This window comes from Mus pahari, chromosome 5 (genome assembly GCF_900095145.1).
Source record: "Mus pahari chromosome 5, PAHARI_EIJ_v1.1, whole genome shotgun sequence".
In the NCBI taxonomy this organism is placed as follows: domain Eukaryota; kingdom Metazoa; phylum Chordata; class Mammalia; order Rodentia; family Muridae; genus Mus; species Mus pahari.
The window spans coordinates 149,853,309-149,871,642 of NC_034594.1; the positions used below are offsets into that span (position 1 = coordinate 149,853,309).

The 18,334-nt window shown below is 44.2% G+C and overlaps 1 protein-coding gene across 4 annotated transcripts; it reads left to right on the forward strand.

Annotated features, from left to right (window-relative positions):
• The first annotated feature begins 4,326 nt into the window (after nucleotides 1-4,326).
• Zbtb18 (zinc finger and BTB domain containing 18) lies at nucleotides 4,327-12,831 on the forward strand. Of its 4 annotated transcripts, XM_029538728.1 has the most exons (3): nucleotides 5,399-6,851; nucleotides 9,149-9,836; nucleotides 9,949-12,831. In XM_029538728.1, exons 1-3 carry the CDS (start codon nucleotides 6,839-6,841, stop codon nucleotides 9,956-9,958), a joined length of 711 nt encoding a protein of 236 aa, XP_029394588.1. In that variant the 5' UTR covers nucleotides 5,399-6,838; the 3' UTR covers nucleotides 9,959-12,831. The 4 variants fall into 4 exon arrangements, with proteins under 4 accessions (XP_021053130.1, XP_029394587.1, XP_029394588.1 ...); XM_021197471.2 differs by lacking the exon at nucleotides 5,399-6,851 and adding an exon at nucleotides 4,327-4,573 and having other exon boundaries at nucleotides 9,149-12,831; XM_029538727.1 differs by lacking the exon at nucleotides 5,399-6,851 and adding an exon at nucleotides 4,993-5,366 and having other exon boundaries at nucleotides 9,149-12,831.
• The last annotated feature ends 5,503 nt before the right edge of the window (nucleotides 12,832-18,334 follow it).

Below are 18,334 nucleotides of genomic sequence, written 5' to 3' on the forward strand. Positions count from 1 at the left end.
CTCCGCACAGGGGTGACCCCACTGCCTCTGCACCCTGTGCAAGAGCCCTTCCTCAAGAGTTTCTAATGCTGCTGCCACCGTTTCTGGCTTTGGGGCTGACAATCTAATGGAATTACATCCAATGCTGGACAATCATAGTTCAGAGAGTTAATGTATAGGCTCCTATACCACACAATCTATAGCCTGGGGAATGACTTGATATACAATGTGCTCTGCAAGATTATAAATGTGTGCAAATTTATTTAAAAATTTTTTTTAATGTATTGGCTGAATGTGGTAGTACAGTCTTGAATGCCAGCAGTTGGGAGGCAGAGGCAGGTATTCTCTGTGAGTTCAAGGCCAGTCTAGTCTAGACAGGAAGTTCCAGACTACTAAGGGCTACATAGTGAGACCCTGTCTTTTAGAGACCTTTTTATTATTTTGTATGTATGTGAATGCAGGTGAGTGTGTGTGGGACTTAGAGGACAACTTTCACGAGTGTGCTCTCACCTGGCCCAGTGCTGGGGAAAATCTTGCTATTGCTGCCATACAGCTTAGTCCAGACTAGCCAGCCTTCAGGAGGTCTAGAGTTATAAGTGCCTTAACGCTATGCCCACATCAGGCTTTTTAAAATTGGGGGGTTCTCAAGCTTGTGCAGTCAATACTTTTATCTGCACAGTTGAATGATTTCACTGGCTCTGAATGTATGTATTCTCTCTCTCTCTCTCTCTCTCTCTCTCTCTCTCTCTCTCTCTCTCTCTCACACACACACACACACACACACACACAGATAGGCCTTTAGGGGATACACTCCTTGTTTACCATTGTGGTATGAGTTCCAGTTCGTTCACTTTCTAAAACTCACTTGCAGCTATGTTTCTATGCCTATTCCTTCCTTTGGACCACTTCGACCTGCTCTTTTCTTGGAGCCATGGAAGGGGTTGGGGGACGATGGGAAGCTGAGGCAGGAGGATTACAAAATTCAAGCAGTCCATAGTGTATCTGTCTCAAATAGAAACAAAAAGTGACTAGAATCCCATTCACAGGATGTATGGAAGGTAGTGAGTTCAAAAGAAGCTTGAACAAACTTTTTTTATTTTAGTGTGCCTTTTCTCTACAGATCGATAGAAAAACATCAGAACCAAGCATAGTAGCTGCTTGGGTTGCAGAAGCAGGGATGGTTTTTTGACTCTACAGCTTCAAATGCAGCCTAGGCGATATAGGAAGCTCTTACCTAAAAGTCATTAATCAGATTAAATTCTAGTCACACCTTGATACCTATAATAGTCGTTACAAACCTCAGACCTTGGGTTAGCTAATATTTTATTGTTTGCTTCTAATTCTACCTTTTTAGTAAATGTTCCAATTATACATGGCATTGTCACCTTTATAAACACAATATTTAAAATGTATTTTCATCATGATTCTGTTACCTGTAATAGAATCGGCAATGGTTTTTCAGTGCTCTGACTTGCGATTTGTCACTGGGTTTATAGAGCTACTCATCAAATTAACATTGACTCTGTTAAAACTGCCACTTTTGACTCTTACGTAATGAAAATGGAAGACTTTTTCTCTAGCAAGAAATCTCTTGTATCACTTATTTTTAAACTTCGGGGCTCCCAGGAAAGCTTTCCTGGATCAGAACTGTGCAGCAGTGGCGCTCCTTCAGAGAGAAAGCAACAGAGTGTTTTCTCCAGTAGGTTAGTGTTGGTGTTTTTGTTTTCCCCGAATTGTGCGAGGTGGGCATTGAGAGTTTATTAGTTTTAAAACAACAATGAACCCTGTCAAGTCTCTTTGTTCAACTGTTGTATAGGAGTGGGCAGACCTCTGCCCAGAGACATATTCAAGAGGAGTTCTTTGGACTCTTACTATCGCCTGTGGATCCAGTGGATGGAGAATAGAAACAGTAGCCCTTCTGTAGACAGCACCTCTGATACCAATCATATTGTTTGTTTTTGTATGTTGATTTTCCAACCAGAACTAAAGGTAGAGTTTAAATGAAGTTGGGGTGGGGGAGGGAGGAGAGAAAATACAATCGTGCCAGGGACCTTGGATATAACTGTCATAGCAGTGAGGGGTGACAGACTGGCTGCCTTAAATATTCATTTAATCTGTATATCCTGGACATACTTTTCTGTTCTCAAAATGGATACTAGTTATGGCTCACAGGGAAAACAGCCCCAAAATAGAGCAAGCCATATTTATGACTTTCGACCCACCAGTGTCTTCTGTCTGTCTCTGGGACCGTTAGCTCTGCTAGCAGGTACACTGGGTAAAACCATTGTCAGAGCTGCAATTTCATTCTGGATACCATAAAACTGAGTCTAAGTTTTGGTGGATACTCTGAATGACCCAGTTTTCTTACAAATTTATGATTTGATATCCTGACATTAGCAGGCACTTTACATCTATTTATCAAGAGGTTTGTTAATCCCTTGTTAGCTTTTAATTGGTGAAACATGGCTTTATAAATACAAATATCTTTTTCCTTTTATACTCTTTTGAGTTCTCCATGAAACATATAGATTCCTTTTTTATTATTTATTTATTTATTTATTTTTAAAGTGTTTCATTCACCTAGAATACTGGTAGGCCCATTAGGTGGCTCAAGCCTTTAATCCCAGCCCTTGGGAGGCAGAGGTAGGCAGATCTTTGTGAGTTCAAGGCCAGCTTAGTCTACATGTGAGTTCCAGAACTGCAAGGACCATCTATGCAGAGACCCTGTATCAAACAGCCAAATCAAACTACAACAAAACCTCCCACAATGTCTAACAAATTGAGAGTGGGTCTTTCTTCTGGGAAGCATGGGGTAAGAAATTCGGGTTGAATCTGCAGCCGCCCCTGACCCGCCCACCCCCTCCCCCATCCATCATGAGGATTTAAGAGAGTTAAGGAAAGAGTAGAAACCTGTTTCCAACAGAACATCAAGGTTTTAGGAATTTGGCGTAGTGTGTGTGTTCATTAGCAATTCAATATGTCCGATTTGCCCACACAATTACTTTCAACTTTTTTACTAGTTTGTCCTGGAAGAAAGAGAAAGCAGATTTTGCTCAGCTGCAAGGTTTCCTGGTGAGTTGGTTAGCAACAAGGCTTGCCAGTCAGCGTTCACACAGCAAAGAGTAAACACATTTCATTTAGACAATTACTAGTGTGTTGACTTCCTCGATATGCAGTTTTCTGTCTTATTGTCTTGAATCATTTTCTTCCCTGCTTGTTACTCAACTTTTTACTTGTGTGCTATTCTTGCCTTCCATTATCTTGAGGGCAGAAATTTTCTACATTTCCTCTTTGCTGGTTAGGCACAAAGAACAGGTAAGGAGGAAGTTTATCTGAAGGGAGAGAGGTGCCACCCAAAATAAGGTCTCTCCCTTCCTTACAAAGCCGTGGCTCCTTACAGAACAGACTAAAGCGTCTACAAGTATCAATCTCACTGGAAAGGTCTAAGACTGGTCTCGGGGCAATGTCTTTGCTTGTCACGGAGAGTACAGACGGGACGCGGGGATCGTGAAAAGAAACGCAGCTGCAACTTGAACTGAGGACGCCGGGGAAAGGCGCCTCTCACAGCCGCTAGGAGCTTGCAGCTCGCATGCACCTGGCGATCGACACGGCAGGCCGGAGGCGGCGCGTCCCCGAGGAGGACGGGGCCCGGGCGAGCACCGCAGGAGGGCCAGACCCAGCGGCCCCAGGCTGGCCCTAGCCAGCTGCGGCCCCGCGCGCTTGGCCTCCCCGGGACACCTGCCCCGAGAAAAAGTATACTTATGGCCGTCGCGGTGCACGCGGACTCGCTCGCTCCACACCCCCAGAGCGCGCTTGTCTCCAGCCTGGAAGCAGGCCCCTCCCCGCGCAGCTGTCGCCGCCGCCTGCGGGCTCCTTTCACTTTCTCACGGCCAAGTCACCCAGAGGGGAGCCACTGCCGCCGCTACTGCCGCCGCCGCCGCCGCCGCGGTCCGCGAGCTCCGCCCCTCCCCGAACAGAGCACGCCCACCCAACAGTCGCCGCCTGCGATTGGCGCGCGCAGGCGGCAGCTCCTGACAGCCACTCCTATTGGTCGAGCTGCCCCGTCAGTCCCGCCGCTTCTCCGCCCTCCCGGAACACCGCTCTCCTACTGGGCGCCACCGAGGCCGGGGGCGGGCCAGAGACCGGGGCCCGCCGCTTTCGCTCAATCGCTGAGCGGCCGGCACGGGGCGGCCCGGCCGGGCGGGGCCACATCTGGGCCGCGCCGCCGCGTGCGTGCGTGTGCGTCCTCCGCCCCCCGCCCGCGCCCCGCCCGCCCCGCCCCCCGGCCCGGCGCCGCGCTCGCCCGCCCGCCCGCCCGCCCGCTCCCGCCCGTGCGTCTGGCAGGCTGCGGCCGCCGCTGGGCTGCTGCCATGGGGAGCCGTTGAAAGAGTGGGGCCCTGTGGCTCGGCCGCGCGCCTCAGGCTGCCAGCGCGGGCGGGGGGCGGCGGGGGCGCGCGGGGCCCGGGCCGGGGCCGGCGGGCGGGCGGGGGCCGGCGGAGGACGCCCACAAGTCCAGCGGCGGCGGCGGCGGCAGAGGAGGAGGAGGAGGAGGAGGAGGACGCGGCGGGGACGCGGCGACTCTGGGCCGCTCCGTGTGAGTCCCCGCTCCCGCCCTGCCCCGCTGCCGACCGTGGGCTCCCGCCGGGCGGAGTTAGTTAGTGCGGCGGAGGGCAGGCGGTGCGGGCTCGCCTCGCCTCGCCTGGCCGCGCTCCCCGGCCGGTGCAGCTGCGGCGCGGGGCGGACTCGGTGCAGCTGCGGCGGCGCCTCCCGGTGCGGAGGGCGGGGGGGGGGGGGGGCGGGGGGGGGGGGCGGGCGGGCGGGCGGGGGAGGGGGCCGGGCCGCCGCAGCTGCAGCGCCCGGGACGGCCGCGGCTCCGGGGCCGGTGCAGCTGCAGGGCCGGGGGAGGGGGAGGGCGCGGCGCCCGGGTTGCGGTTGCCGGGAGGCCCCGGGGGCTGGCGCGCGGCGGCAGCGGCGGGGGAGCGGTCGCCGCGCCGCTTCTTGCGACTTTTCTTTTGTTGTTGCCGCGACCCGGGTCTGTTTTCTCGGCCGTTGTGGAAGGTGCTTTCCTGCTGCACCGGCTCTCTGCCCTGCACCTTCTTCCCCGTGGTTTCACCCTTCCTCTTTCCCCAGTGCTTTATGCACCGCGAACTGCGCGAAGATTTGCATCTCCTCTCCCACCCCCCGAACCTCACACACACACACACACACACACACACACACCCGGGGCACCCTGCCCCCACCTCTGAAAAACAAACCCCTAACCTCACAGAACCTCCGAGGGTCCGCAGTAGCGGTGGACGGGTCGATCCGTGGAGTGGATGTCTTCGGGCCATTGCGGTGCTTGGGACTCTAATAACTGTCACTCACCCCCACCACCACCCCACTGGGTAAACTGGGTGATTAATGTCGGATATAGTGGAATGGGGCGAGGGCATCTGTGGAAAAGAGGGTGTGTGTATGGCAGGGAAGTAATGTATCTATCTGTACGGAGTGCCTCCGGAATGAGTTCAGAATTGTGTCATTCACCGCGAAGTTAGAGAAAGTTAGGTTTGTGACTCGTGAGCGAGAGCAGGACACAGTTGGGGTTTTGTTCTCTAGCTCCCTGCCTCTGTTTTCTAAGGCGAGCCTAAGTGGTTGTCGCCTGGTTTGGGATGCTTGTGCCTCACGCCCCAACTTCTTTTTTCTACTCTCCAACCTCCCAAGGGTCGGTGGAGATGTGTCTGATATTCATAGATGTCGCAGCACCTTGCAGGGCACCCAGCGACCCAGCCCCGGTTACATTAGCATTACATCAGCCATTAGAAAAGATCCACAAACTGTAGCCAAAAAAGTTCCCAAAGTCTACACTTGGTCTCCCAACCCTCCTGGTGATCACAACCCCTTTCCCCAGAGTGATAGAGACCAAGGGCAAGACAAAAGTGACGACTTTTCTGAGCAGGAAGACGAGCTGTGTGGTCAAACAGCCATTCTAAGTGACTGTAGCAGGTTTTGTCAGTTTATTAATTTGCCTCATTGAACTAAAATACTTCCCAGTATTTCGGAAGTGCAGTTTGAGTTTGTCGATGCTGAAAGTGGAAATTTGCACTAATGGTGGCAGTGTGAACTATTTTTCTGGGAGGTAGATCCAGATAAATTGCTTAGCTAAGAGTAAAACAATAAGGTGAACCACGCTGAAGTAATAGTTCTTAATAAGTCTGCCAACATTTCGGAGATGTCTGCCATTATCTCCGCAGGGGAAGGGGGGAAAACATGCTGTAATAATGTTGAAATGGGACTAGAGATGTCAAATGGGTTGGTTTAAAAATATCCCTAAGCTGCCTTTGAAACTAGACGTTGGAGTTGAATAAAAGTGAATGTGGGTTTCCTGAATAGCACCGAGCTCGAGTGTGCTGTCATATGTAAGCCAGTCCACCAACTTGAGGCAGAAGTGTTGCGATTCCATAAATACAGTAGGACTCCATATGCTGAGCTTTTCAATTTCTTCTGTTAGAAAGTTTGGGGGGAAAAAAGGAAGACTTTGAAGTATTTTGTTTATACTAACAGAAGAGAAAAGTTCTCCTAAGAAAAAGCTGGTGGCAGGAGTGTAGAGGAGTAGCATATGGCATTAAAGGAGCACAGCTGGAGGTAGCATTTCCATCTGAACATGATGTCAGAGCAGCTGACAGCCTGCCATCCCTCAGCCTTTTATTCTAACACACAGACAGGGAGTTAGTGTGTGCGGATCTGTGGTGGAGAAGGTATCTCATTCCTCTCCAACATCATCTCCACTTTGCATCTGTCTCTCTTAGTCTGCTTTTTTTCCACCGATGTAACAGACCTGCAGCCGGCAAGGCTCCGAGGGAAGGACTTAATCAAGTTTATGTGTCCTAAAGGTAGGGTAGCAGATTAGGGTGAGCATCTCTGTGCTTGGGTGTTTTATTTAATTTTTTTTTAAATCATATTACTTTTCTAATCCACTTTATGAATAATATGTGAAATTGAGCATGAAGTGATGGTCTTACTGGATTGAAAGTCTTGGGCTTGCTTGGTTTACAATTTTATTCTATTTGAGCAAGTAAATAACTTTAATACACAAAAATATTTCAAGTTTTCAGATGGTAAGAAACGCTTTGGAATATGGCTTTTGGAGATCACTGTGGGTTAAGATGTCTTTTGTTCACTGCTGTTTAGATTCCTTTTGCTTGAGGGGGGCAGAAATAGTAAACTGTCTGGAATCCAGCTTTCAAACTTTACACGAGAAGATTATTCTGGTTAAGAAGCTAGGTTGTGTAATTAATTCCACTGTGAAACTTTATTCTTCAAAACATTCGGCAGGCATTACTGAAAGCAGCATACAGCTGTAGTGCTTTTGAAACCGGAGGGGTTTTTGTTAGGTTTTTTTTTTTTTTTGGTTTTTGTTTTTTTGTTTTTTTTTTTGGTTTTGTTTTGTTTTTTGTTTTTTAAGAAGGAAGGAAGAAAGAAAACTTTTGTTCCTAGGAGAATAGTTTGACCAGTTTCCTCATTTCTCTTTCAAATATATATTTAAGAGATCTTTTATTTCAACATAACAATAATTATTTGCAGGAGTTTTTGTGTTAGCGACTAATTTAGAACTTGTAGATGTGAGCTGCCTGAATTGGCCAGACAGCTGTAATCGCACTCCTCTATTCTTAATCTCTTTATCTGGGCAGCAGCTGCCATATGGCCACAGTCAGCTGGATCAGATGTTTATAAGCTTCCTTCTTCGTCCCTCTGTCCTCTCAGCCTCCTAATTTGATCACAGCTACCTTGTGAGCTGCCCTCCAATCTTTATTTTTAGCCCTCTCAAGGATTAGGATTGATGTTAGCTGTGGGGCACTTAAAGTGATTGTATTGTAAATCTTGGTTTATTCTATTGGTGGTGTCTTTCTTTCAGAAGGTATGGGGGGGGGTAGGATGAAAGTTTCACTGTGTCTCAGCATAGTGTGGAGGAGAGAAGTCATTTCTGAATATTAGCTTCATATCCATCCTCAGATGCACTTGCAGAGATAGATGGTGGGGAGCCCTGCCTTTGGTTCCAGGATGGGGAAGTGGGCTCTGCTGATCTTAAGAGAGTTTTAGCCACTACAGATGAATTTTGACCGATCTTTGCCTTCCCTTCTTTCACCCTCTCCCTTGCCAGAAAACATGGGAAAGATGCATAATTGGAAGAATAGAAGGTACTGGGAAAACAAAATATATCAAGTTATTATTGAAACAAAGTATTTTCTGTTGGATACCTAAGGCAGAGCCAGAAAAAAAGTTTATTTATTTTATTTTTTTCTAGGAAGGCTTTAAAAAATACTAAATATTTAACTTACAAAGTTTTTGCACCTCATTTTACAGTGGTAAAAGTTTGATTAATTTTGATATGAAGTTTCTTTTGCCCTATAGCAGAACAAAGTTCAGATGAAAAATTTCAGAGTTAACAGCCTCTCTGGTTGCTAATGTTGTTGAAGTAGAGGATCTACAAAGAAACAACCCCCCCCCCCCGATTCATTTTTAAAATGTTTGGATTTGTTCATAGTAAAGATGATCTTTCCCATCTGTCGGTACAGTTCTGTCTGATCGTCTGTGTGCAGTACCTGCAAGTCTTACAGCACCAACATCTGTTCTTATACACAGGGCTTTTGTTGTTGTAACACTCTGACTTTAAAAGTAAGTTGTTTGCTGATTTCTGGACTAATTATGCAATTTCGTTTTTTTCCCCCCCTCAATTCAGCCAAATGTGTGTGTTCAGTCTGTGCTTTCTAAGTAGTCGGGAATTAGAAGTGTTACAAAGAATGGCTGGGCATGTCTTCTTGACTCTTCCAGATTTGTGTGGGACTTTGCCTGATATTATGAGTTCTTTCTCTTTGAAGTTAAAGCTGTCTTTTAGGTTTTGTAGGATGTCATTTGATGAGTTGTTGGTTAAGTTTCTGAAAGAGGTCTGAGTTCTTGTTCTCAGTCATAAGCTAAAGGAAGCTTTAAACTTGACCAGGAGTTCTGAGTGGGGTGAGCAAAGCCTTGGTGATTGCATTAGGTCGAATGTGTGACTTGGGAGTCCTTGGGGTGTGAGCCTGATTTAAAATTCAGACATGTAACTCTCCACCACTAAGGCGGATATTTTTTAAGTGGCGACTAGAGTCTAAATTCCTGACTAGGCTCTAACGAGAAACTCCTCTTTCCCCAGGTTATGAAGACAGTATGGAGTTTCCAGACCACAGCAGACATTTGCTGCAGTGTCTGAGCGAGCAGAGGCACCAGGGCTTTCTTTGTGACTGCACTGTTCTGGTGGGAGATGCCCAGTTCCGGGCACACCGAGCTGTTCTGGCTTCATGCAGCATGTATTTCCACCTCTTTTACAAGGACCAGCTGGACAAAAGAGACATTGTTCATCTGAACAGCGACATTGTGACAGCCCCCGCTTTCGCTCTCCTGCTTGAATTCATGTACGAAGGGAAACTCCAGTTCAAAGACTTGCCCATTGAGGACGTGCTAGCAGCTGCCAGTTATCTCCACATGTATGACATTGTCAAAGTCTGCAAAAAGAAGCTGAAAGAGAAAGCTACCACAGAGGCAGACAGCACCAAAAAAGAAGAAGATGCTTCAAGTTGTTCGGATAAAGTCGAGAGCCTCTCAGACGGCAGCAGCCACATGGCAGGTGACCTGCCCAGTGATGAAGATGAAGGCGAAGATGACAAATTGAACATTCTACCCAGCAAAAGGGACTTGGCAGCTGAGCCTGGGAACATGTGGATGCGATTGCCCTCAGACTCAGCAGGCATCCCCCAGGCTGGCGGAGAGGCCGAGCCACACGCCACAGCAGCTGGAAAAACAGTAGCCAGCCCCTGCAGCTCAACAGAGTCTTTGTCCCAGAGGTCTGTCACCTCCGTGAGGGATTCGGCAGATGTTGACTGTGTGCTGGACCTGTCTGTCAAGTCCAGCCTTTCAGGAGTTGAAAATCTGAACAGCTCTTATTTCTCTTCACAGGACGTGCTGAGAAGCAACCTGGTGCAGGTGAAGGTGGAGAAAGAGGCGTCCTGTGATGAGAGTGATGTTGGCACTAATGACTATGACATGGAACATAGCACTGTGAAAGAGAGTGTGAGCACTAACAACAGGGTACAGTATGAGCCAGCCCACCTGGCTCCTCTGAGGGAGGACTCGGTCTTAAGGGAGCTGGATCGGGAGGACAAAGCCAGCGATGATGAGATGATGACCCCAGAGAGCGAGCGGGTCCAGGTGGAAGGGGGCATGGAGAACAGTCTGCTTCCCTATGTCTCCAATATCTTGAGTCCCGCGGGCCAGATCTTCATGTGCCCCCTGTGCAACAAAGTCTTCCCCAGCCCCCACATCCTGCAGATCCACCTGAGCACGCACTTCCGCGAGCAGGATGGCATCCGCAGCAAGCCTGCCGCCGATGTCAATGTGCCCACGTGCTCCCTGTGTGGGAAGACTTTCTCCTGCATGTACACCCTCAAGCGCCACGAGAGGACTCACTCGGGGGAGAAGCCCTACACGTGCACCCAGTGTGGCAAGAGTTTCCAGTACTCGCACAACCTGAGCCGTCACGCCGTGGTGCACACCCGAGAGAAGCCCCATGCCTGCAAGTGGTGCGAGCGCAGGTTCACGCAGTCCGGAGACCTGTACAGACACATCCGCAAGTTCCACTGTGAGTTGGTGAACTCCTTGTCGGTCAAAAGTGAAGCACTGAGCTTGCCCACTGTCAGAGACTGGACCTTAGAAGATAGCTCTCAAGAACTTTGGAAATAATTTTATATATATATATATATAAATTATATATATATATATATATACATATACATATATATACATAGATCTCTATATAGTTGTGGTACGGTCTAAAAGCAGTCTTGTTTCCTGGAACTGAAAAGTTGGGATCTTAACTTGTTTTTGCACTTTAGAATAATAGCATGAGAATCTCACTAATTTAGCATTCTGATAAAAGAAACTAGAGCAAGTCACAAGTAGAGAGCTGTCTTTCTTTTGAGGGTTAGGCCAAGTTAGCCAATAAAACCTTCTCAACAAATGGTTCTGTCACAAAACGCTTTCACATGGCTTACTTTTGTACACACTGCATTGTCTTGAGCGCTTTCCCTGTGCTCCACACTGTTTTGTTTTGTTTTGTTTTCAGAGTAGAAATCCCCTCCAGTTTATTAGCCTCTTTATATGTCTCAAATTGCATGAATATTTTCTGGCTGTTGGAAACCTGAATGCTTTTAGACCCAAATGGAAAATTTCTGAAATGCTGGATTATCTATTTTTAAACAAGCAGTTGACTTAAAACTTTCTGTGGCAACTTCTGGTTTTCTGATGGTCCCCAGTGAGAGAAATCTGACAGTACACTGGGTCACTGGGACTGTCTCTGTGAAGGTTTGCTTGAGATGAAAAAGGATATTGCAGCTTCAGCAGTGTTGAACTGTGTGTTTAAAATGTGAATTACTGTTCTTGTATACTGTAATTGATTACACGGGCTGGGGGGGTGTCAAAGAACTTGACAGGTTGTGTTGATGCTCTTAGTTGAGTCTTGAAAAGTAAATATTAACGCTACAGAAATGCATGAGTTTCAATATATTTTTTGTCTTTGTTTGCATTGTATAACTTTAACGAGTGAGTTTAAAATTATTTAATTTCCTTAGAAAAATAGCACCATTTGGGAAAAAAACTGGTGTTACGAAGAACTTAAATGCACTGTTTTTATTTTTATTTTTATTTTATATAATTTAAATTGACTTTTCCCACGTCTTTAAGTTTGAAACTGTTAAGCTGAATAAAAACTTAAGCTGCAAATTGATAACTTCGCTACATTACAAGGAACATATAAATGTTTACAAACGGCTTAAAGAATTGCATGTGCAGTGTGCATTCATACCACACTTGTAATTGCACAGAACCCATGCCAGCTCAGAGTTTAGGTGTACACACGTACCCAGCCGAGTGTTTTTAGAATAACTACTGCACAAATTGACAATAGGTCATAGGTCATTCTTTCTCTCTCCCTCCTTTTTGCTTCCCTTTTCTTTTTCTCCCCTATTTCCTTTCCTTCCCCCTACCCCCTAACTCATGAAAAGATTCTATGGACTGAAAAAGCCCCAGGCTGAAAGGACTGAACCGCCTTGATTGACATGGGGAGGGGGGTTAGTAGACTGTGTATCGGCAGCAGAGGCTGCAGCCTGACGTGTGGTTCTGATGGCCAGCGCGGGGCAGAAGCGTTTTGCACACTGTTTGTTTTCCTGTCTTGCACTTACAAATAAGGTCTATGGGAGTAGAATGGGAAACGATGGTTGTTTTTCCCTTTTTCTTTTTTAATTGCTTTTGTTTAAAATTTGATCGCCTTAACTACTGTAAACATAGCCTATTTTTGTGCTTAAGATACTGAATGGAAAACTCCATTGTGTGTTGCTGGACTGTTTTGGAAATATTTGGTCAAATGTATGTTAATTTGGCTGTAATGGCATTTAAAGCAAACAAACAAACAAACAAAGCTGTGAAAATGGCCTTGGAGCATTATCTTTAGTTACTTGAAGAGTTTCTAGTTTTTTTTTTTTAATACAGTTTATGTTAAAATAATCTTTATTAATTTAGAGGAGACAATCAATGTCTGTGGAAGAACGGACTTTTTTGGATTTTCTTTTTTTTTTAATGGTCATTGTGAGTGATTGCTTTTTCTTTTACTTAGTTTCACATTCTTCCTTTGTTCTAAATCTTAGACTGACATCTAGCTTTGACAATCATAGTATGTTTTATTTCCTGAGGGGGAATAACTTATAATGCTGTTTAGTTTTGTACTATTGGTGTGTTGGTGAATTTTTAAACTGTGTGCTAACTGCAATAAATTATATGAACTGAGAATTCCCTGTGTGCTTTTTGTATTATAGTCGCACAACAGATTTTGAAGTTATATAGTGCATGTCGTCTTCATTTTAATGTCAAGTTTTATTGAGTTTATGAAGTATTAGACTGCTTTAGGGTCACCCAAATGGAACTGTGCACATTCTCACTATTTAAGGAGACACTAAATGCACATTGAAAAATATGACCTATCTCTAGTGTAGATCAAGACTGTTGAGATAATTCCCTAGAAATTGTAAATGCAAAGAACTTGAAGTGGCAAAGGTAGGTTTTCATAAGTCACACAACCACTAGCCCATACACAATGCGAGTCACTTTCCATGCGTGATTTTATCCTAAGTTGATTGGTCAAATCCATTCTCCCATGTTCTGGCTTTAAGTGGAAAATTGAAGGAGACCGGATGTCTTAATTTGGAAGACTGCTTGGCTAATGAGTGGAAGTCTAGGTAATTGAATTAGCAGGCATTCAGTTGTTCAAGATGAGCTGTGGATGTCCGTTCTTACTAGCACTCAAAAGAGCTTAGTGTTTGAGTTCAGATTTTTAAAACATATTTAAGTACTGCACCATTAGAACTATCCTTCCCCTTTGTCATTGCCCCCGCCTCAATTTCTTGCCTGTCTTGTTGGGTTTGTGTCTGGTAAGGGCTGGCTGACTCTTGGAATTCACAGAGCACATGGATATAGAAGGACTTTGGCACACTGGCCCTAGATTGCAGTGGGGCCCAGGTCCTGAGGTTGTATAAATACTAAAAATCTTCAGCTGTCCATAACTCCTAATCTTAAAGTCAAATATGGAAATAATAATTTTCCATTACTACTGTCAAAGATAATTACACCAAAAAGCCCACAGTAAGGTTAACTTCGTGTGTGTGTGTGTGGGGGGGGCGGGAATCCAGAGTGTAAAACACGCCATTTAGAAGCTCTTCGATGGCTTTAGCTGGAAACCCACAAAGATTTTTTTTATCATCAAGTACAATAAAATTTTCCAGTTTGGAGTGATACATTCAGTTTTTAACGGAGGAAATAATATAACTAACACGCCTCAAAATTGGCTTTAAACAACTGAACATTGCACATGAAGGGGCAATTTTCATTTGGTCTCTACATAGCTGTTCCCTGAGCAGCTAGCTAGTGAGGGATTCTTCTCATTTTCCTGTGAGCTAAAGCTTTCTGAAGCGACTGAGGGCTTATGTATCATTAAGTCTCACCACTGTCTTCATTTTAAGTGAGCACTACCCTATCAGGCTTCACAGGATAGACTCAACAGCATTCTGGCTATGATTTAGAAATAACTTATTACAATACCGCACAACAGGCATAGAGTGTTATTACACAAAGGGTCACATTTGGCATGTGATGCACAAGAATCCATTGTTCTTCACTGCACTGAAGAAAGTTGTCGTGCAATCCAGTTGGAAACCTGTAAAATCAGACCCTTTGACATCTGGCTGATTCCTAAATACAGGCTAAAAATATGGTTTCACTTACTTTTGAAAACATCTGTTTCTTTCAGATAATCAATTAGGCCCTAGATTGCTGTGGGCCCAGCATTGTGTGCTAGCTGTACCTGGGGAATAGCAGAGGAGTAGAAGACACTAAGGAGGCCGGTTGGGGATTTCCTTCCTAGTTAATTATGCTATCAGATTAATAGGTGAACCAAGTAGAGTTTACCCTTAACGGACTTCACATGGGCCTCTAAAAACAGGTTTTTGGAAGGTTAGAAAGAGATAAACACTATTTAAAATGATATATTTACTCACATTAAATATTTTAAAAAATGCTTGTTTCCCAAGTAAAATTTTTATTGAACTACTATAAGAGAAATAACTGTATTTTCTTTAACCTTGGATTCCCTAGTTTTACAGATCAAATACACATAAAATGCATTTAAAAAAAAAACTTGAGAAATCCCATTTTTAAAAATCAGATACTTTTTTTTTTCATCTCTTAAGATCTCAAAATTTCCTGCACTGTTTGTCTATAATGTTTAAAAATCTTTGAGTTCTAGCCTAACAAAATCTCACATAACTCTGGGTAGGAAATTTTTAATTGTAGATACCGACCTAAATTTTGATTATATTTATTTATTGCACTGTTTGAAACTTCTGATAAGGTAGAGTGGATGAAGTAAGTGTGAATTTTGAAGTTCAGGACAGAAAAGCCGTGTCACTTTGATTAAAGTCCTCTGCCTCTAAAATACTGGAGATAATGTCATCTTAAAAATAAAGCAGTGGCTTTAGTTTTTAAAAGCAAATAAATGGCTTTTAGGAATTTAATTTTGGCCAGAGTCCAACTTTATTACACTGACAGGATTTTGTCCCTTATGTTAGAATATTTTGATTTATTTATTTATTTTTACCTTTTGCCTGCGGAATCCTGGCAAAATATCCATGATTCTTTGGTCTAGACATGCAGTCACTCATCTGACTCCCAGTCAACTTGGCTCCGACAGACTCGGTCTCCAGCCCTCTCCACGCTGCTCAGCTTCACTCCTGTCTTAGGGAATAGCAGCAGAGGGGTCAGCCACATCTTAGGGTGCCATTGAGAGCTTTCAGAAATTCATTTTGAGAGATCATTCAGAAATTAAGCTTTTAGTTATTTTTTGCAAACCAATGCCTTTAAGAGTCCTCACCTACTTTTGTGATTTCTCATGGAAGAAACTGAACCCCACATGTGAAATGCTATGAAGAGACTGGGTGTCTGTGTAGAAATGGACCAGCGAGCACCAGTAGTTTGAATGGTCTTTTTTTTCTTTAAAAATTCAAATAACTTACCATGCCTCTGCTTATGCTAAATACATTGCAATTAATCCTCCAATTCAGACATATAGAACAGGTTTACTTTCCTCTAGTACATTCAAGCCTTTGAAAGAGAGATCAAGTTTTTTTTTTTGGGGGGGGGGTTGTCTAGGGTGGGGTTGAGGGGAGAGATGAAGTATCCTTTTCTAATTCTATTCTGATATTTGCTAATCTCATCAATTTCGAGCTTTCTGTGGGATGCTGCTGCTTCCTTAGTTCAAAGGGTAGCTTTAACAATATCCTTTAAAACCAAAGGCTGTCTTGAATTTGTGGTCACTTACTCCCCCCAGTAAAGTACGTCCTTTTCCTAAGCTTTGGGAATGGATTTACCATTAGTCTATAGGAAGCTGCATGTCTTTGGGGAACGAGAGGAAAAACAAAACCAAAGCCCATTTGGGTTTAAACGGTAGCACACTTAGTCAGGAACAGCTTTACTGAGTGTGTGCAGAACAGCTTTCCGCGCTCCGGTGACACATGGACTGACTCCGGTCACTGAAACTGCCGGCACACAGCCTCTTGTGATCTTAGCAGTTAATCATTAAGTCAGGTGGCTTTTGTTAACGTGTCAGTGTGCATGCCTATCGTGACTCTATAGGAATTTTTAAACGTAGTTGTCCCAAATATTCAAGTTTGTCAAAGGTGCACTTGTAGTCCATTGAAACTGGAGCATGAATGAATGTTTTAATATTGGTAAGCATGGGCAAATACATCCTTACCAATTAGAATATATCTGTTCTAATGTAGAAAATTTGTAGATGTCACCAAAGCGGAAAGACTAGCAGGATTTTATCCATGTGCCATACCAGAATAAAACTTTTGGTATGTGACAGAATTTAGAAGAAATGTATCAATCATGTATGAATAGATTTACTCAAACCTATAAAAAGAAATATGTACATTTTACTGGAAAAAAACATATTTAATGCAGGTCACCTTACCTCCGGGAGGATTATTAATTACTCTAAAATTTTGTGTATGGTATTATCTGAGATGAGCTTTGATCAAAGTAAAAGTATTTAAATTTTTCTTTCAAATCTCTTAAAGTTTTTTTTTTTTTTTTTTTTAAGGAGGTTGAAAGTACACACCTACCTGTTCTTTGAAACTCCAGCCTTGGCTTGGTAATACTGAAACGCCATTTGCGTGTTTACTAGACAGCAGTGCCTCCTAAGCAGGTTGCTGTGGGCAATTTCACAGAAAGTACAGTAGTACCATAATTAAAACACTGAAGAGAAATAGCTATGTTCAGTGAGCTGGAACTACCATAAAAGGTAGTGACATCTATAGAAGGTAGTGTACTTAGTGGGGAAAAAAAAAAAAATCCCATTTTCTAACTTAAAATCCTCCTCAATTAGAATAAATTGGAGCAAAAGAAAAAGTCATATCTCAAGAAAATTAGATTTAAAAAGATATTTCTGTAGCTACCTGGCTATGAGGAAGAAGGTGGCCCAGGATGAGGCAGGAGGGGGAAATGACACAGGTTTACAACCTGCACACCGTCCAAGGACAGGCGACTCTTACGTAAAATTTAAGATCTCTACCAAATCCTCAAAATCTTGTAAAATCTCGGTTTCTCTGAGTCTGCTGGGTGTTTCCTTGGGTCTGATTATTGCTGAGGCATAAACTGAAATTCCCACCTTGTGCTCTGCTTTCTAGCCTTCTCCATGTCCGTTTATTTACCACAAGAGGGTAAAGGTTGTGTGTCGAGTGATTTTTGACACCATGGCACGACCGAGTTTTCTAACCAAGTTATCTCCATGTCATTTTCTACCATTTTGGAGTGTGTGTGGGGGGGGGGGAGAAATAAATTTGAAATGAAAATTCCAATTTAGATTGGCCTATTTACTGCCCTGAGTACCAGCTATCTTGTGTTAATATACCCAGACCTGGGTGGGTGAGGTGAAGGGCTGAGCCTGTAGTTAGAAGAACTGAGACACTTCTGGGCTCCTTACAGTAAATGACATCAAACTGGATGAAAACCTTCAGCGAAAGGCAAAGAAATTAGAGTAGATGTTGGGGCACAAAGAACTTTTGCTTTTCATAGTAAGTGTGAAATCTAGAAAAATGTGGTGGTTTCTCACGTTCTATTTATATGTTATTTTACTTGAGGGATGCCTCAAAGCAATGCTAGAACCACTTCTGTGCAGAGGGGGAGGGAGGGGAGGCTTGTCATCATTTACTCGGCATGCTATGTAAAGGTGCTTATCTTGCAGTAAAAATAATACTTTAGTGAGAATATGACAGGCGGTCTGTAGGCTTGACCAGTATGGAAGGGTTTTAGATGATTGATGTGTTGCTGTTTGAAAGTCAGTCAAATAACACCCTTGAAGAATGAGGCTCTCAGTCTTCATGTTGCTTTTATTTACTAGTATGTATATTTTTTTAATCTCTCCAAAAATAATAGTTAAGCCTTATAATCAGGAGAGAGAGAGAGAGAGAGAGAGAGAGAGAGAGAGAGAGAGAGAGAGAGAGAGAGAGAGAGAGAAAACCCCAAAACAAAAAACAAAACTGTATCTCAAATCTGAATATTTGCATTCTGGGCTGATAGTCTTTAAAATAATAAATTAATTCCTTTGTTCAAATTATGAAAAATCTAAGGTCTAGCTAGAGTGACTGAGAAATTCTCCGCGTTGTCAGGACCTGTGGTGTCGGTCTGCTAGACTCTTCCCACAGGTTGCTGCTGTAAGTCTTCTCCCAGGTACGCAGCA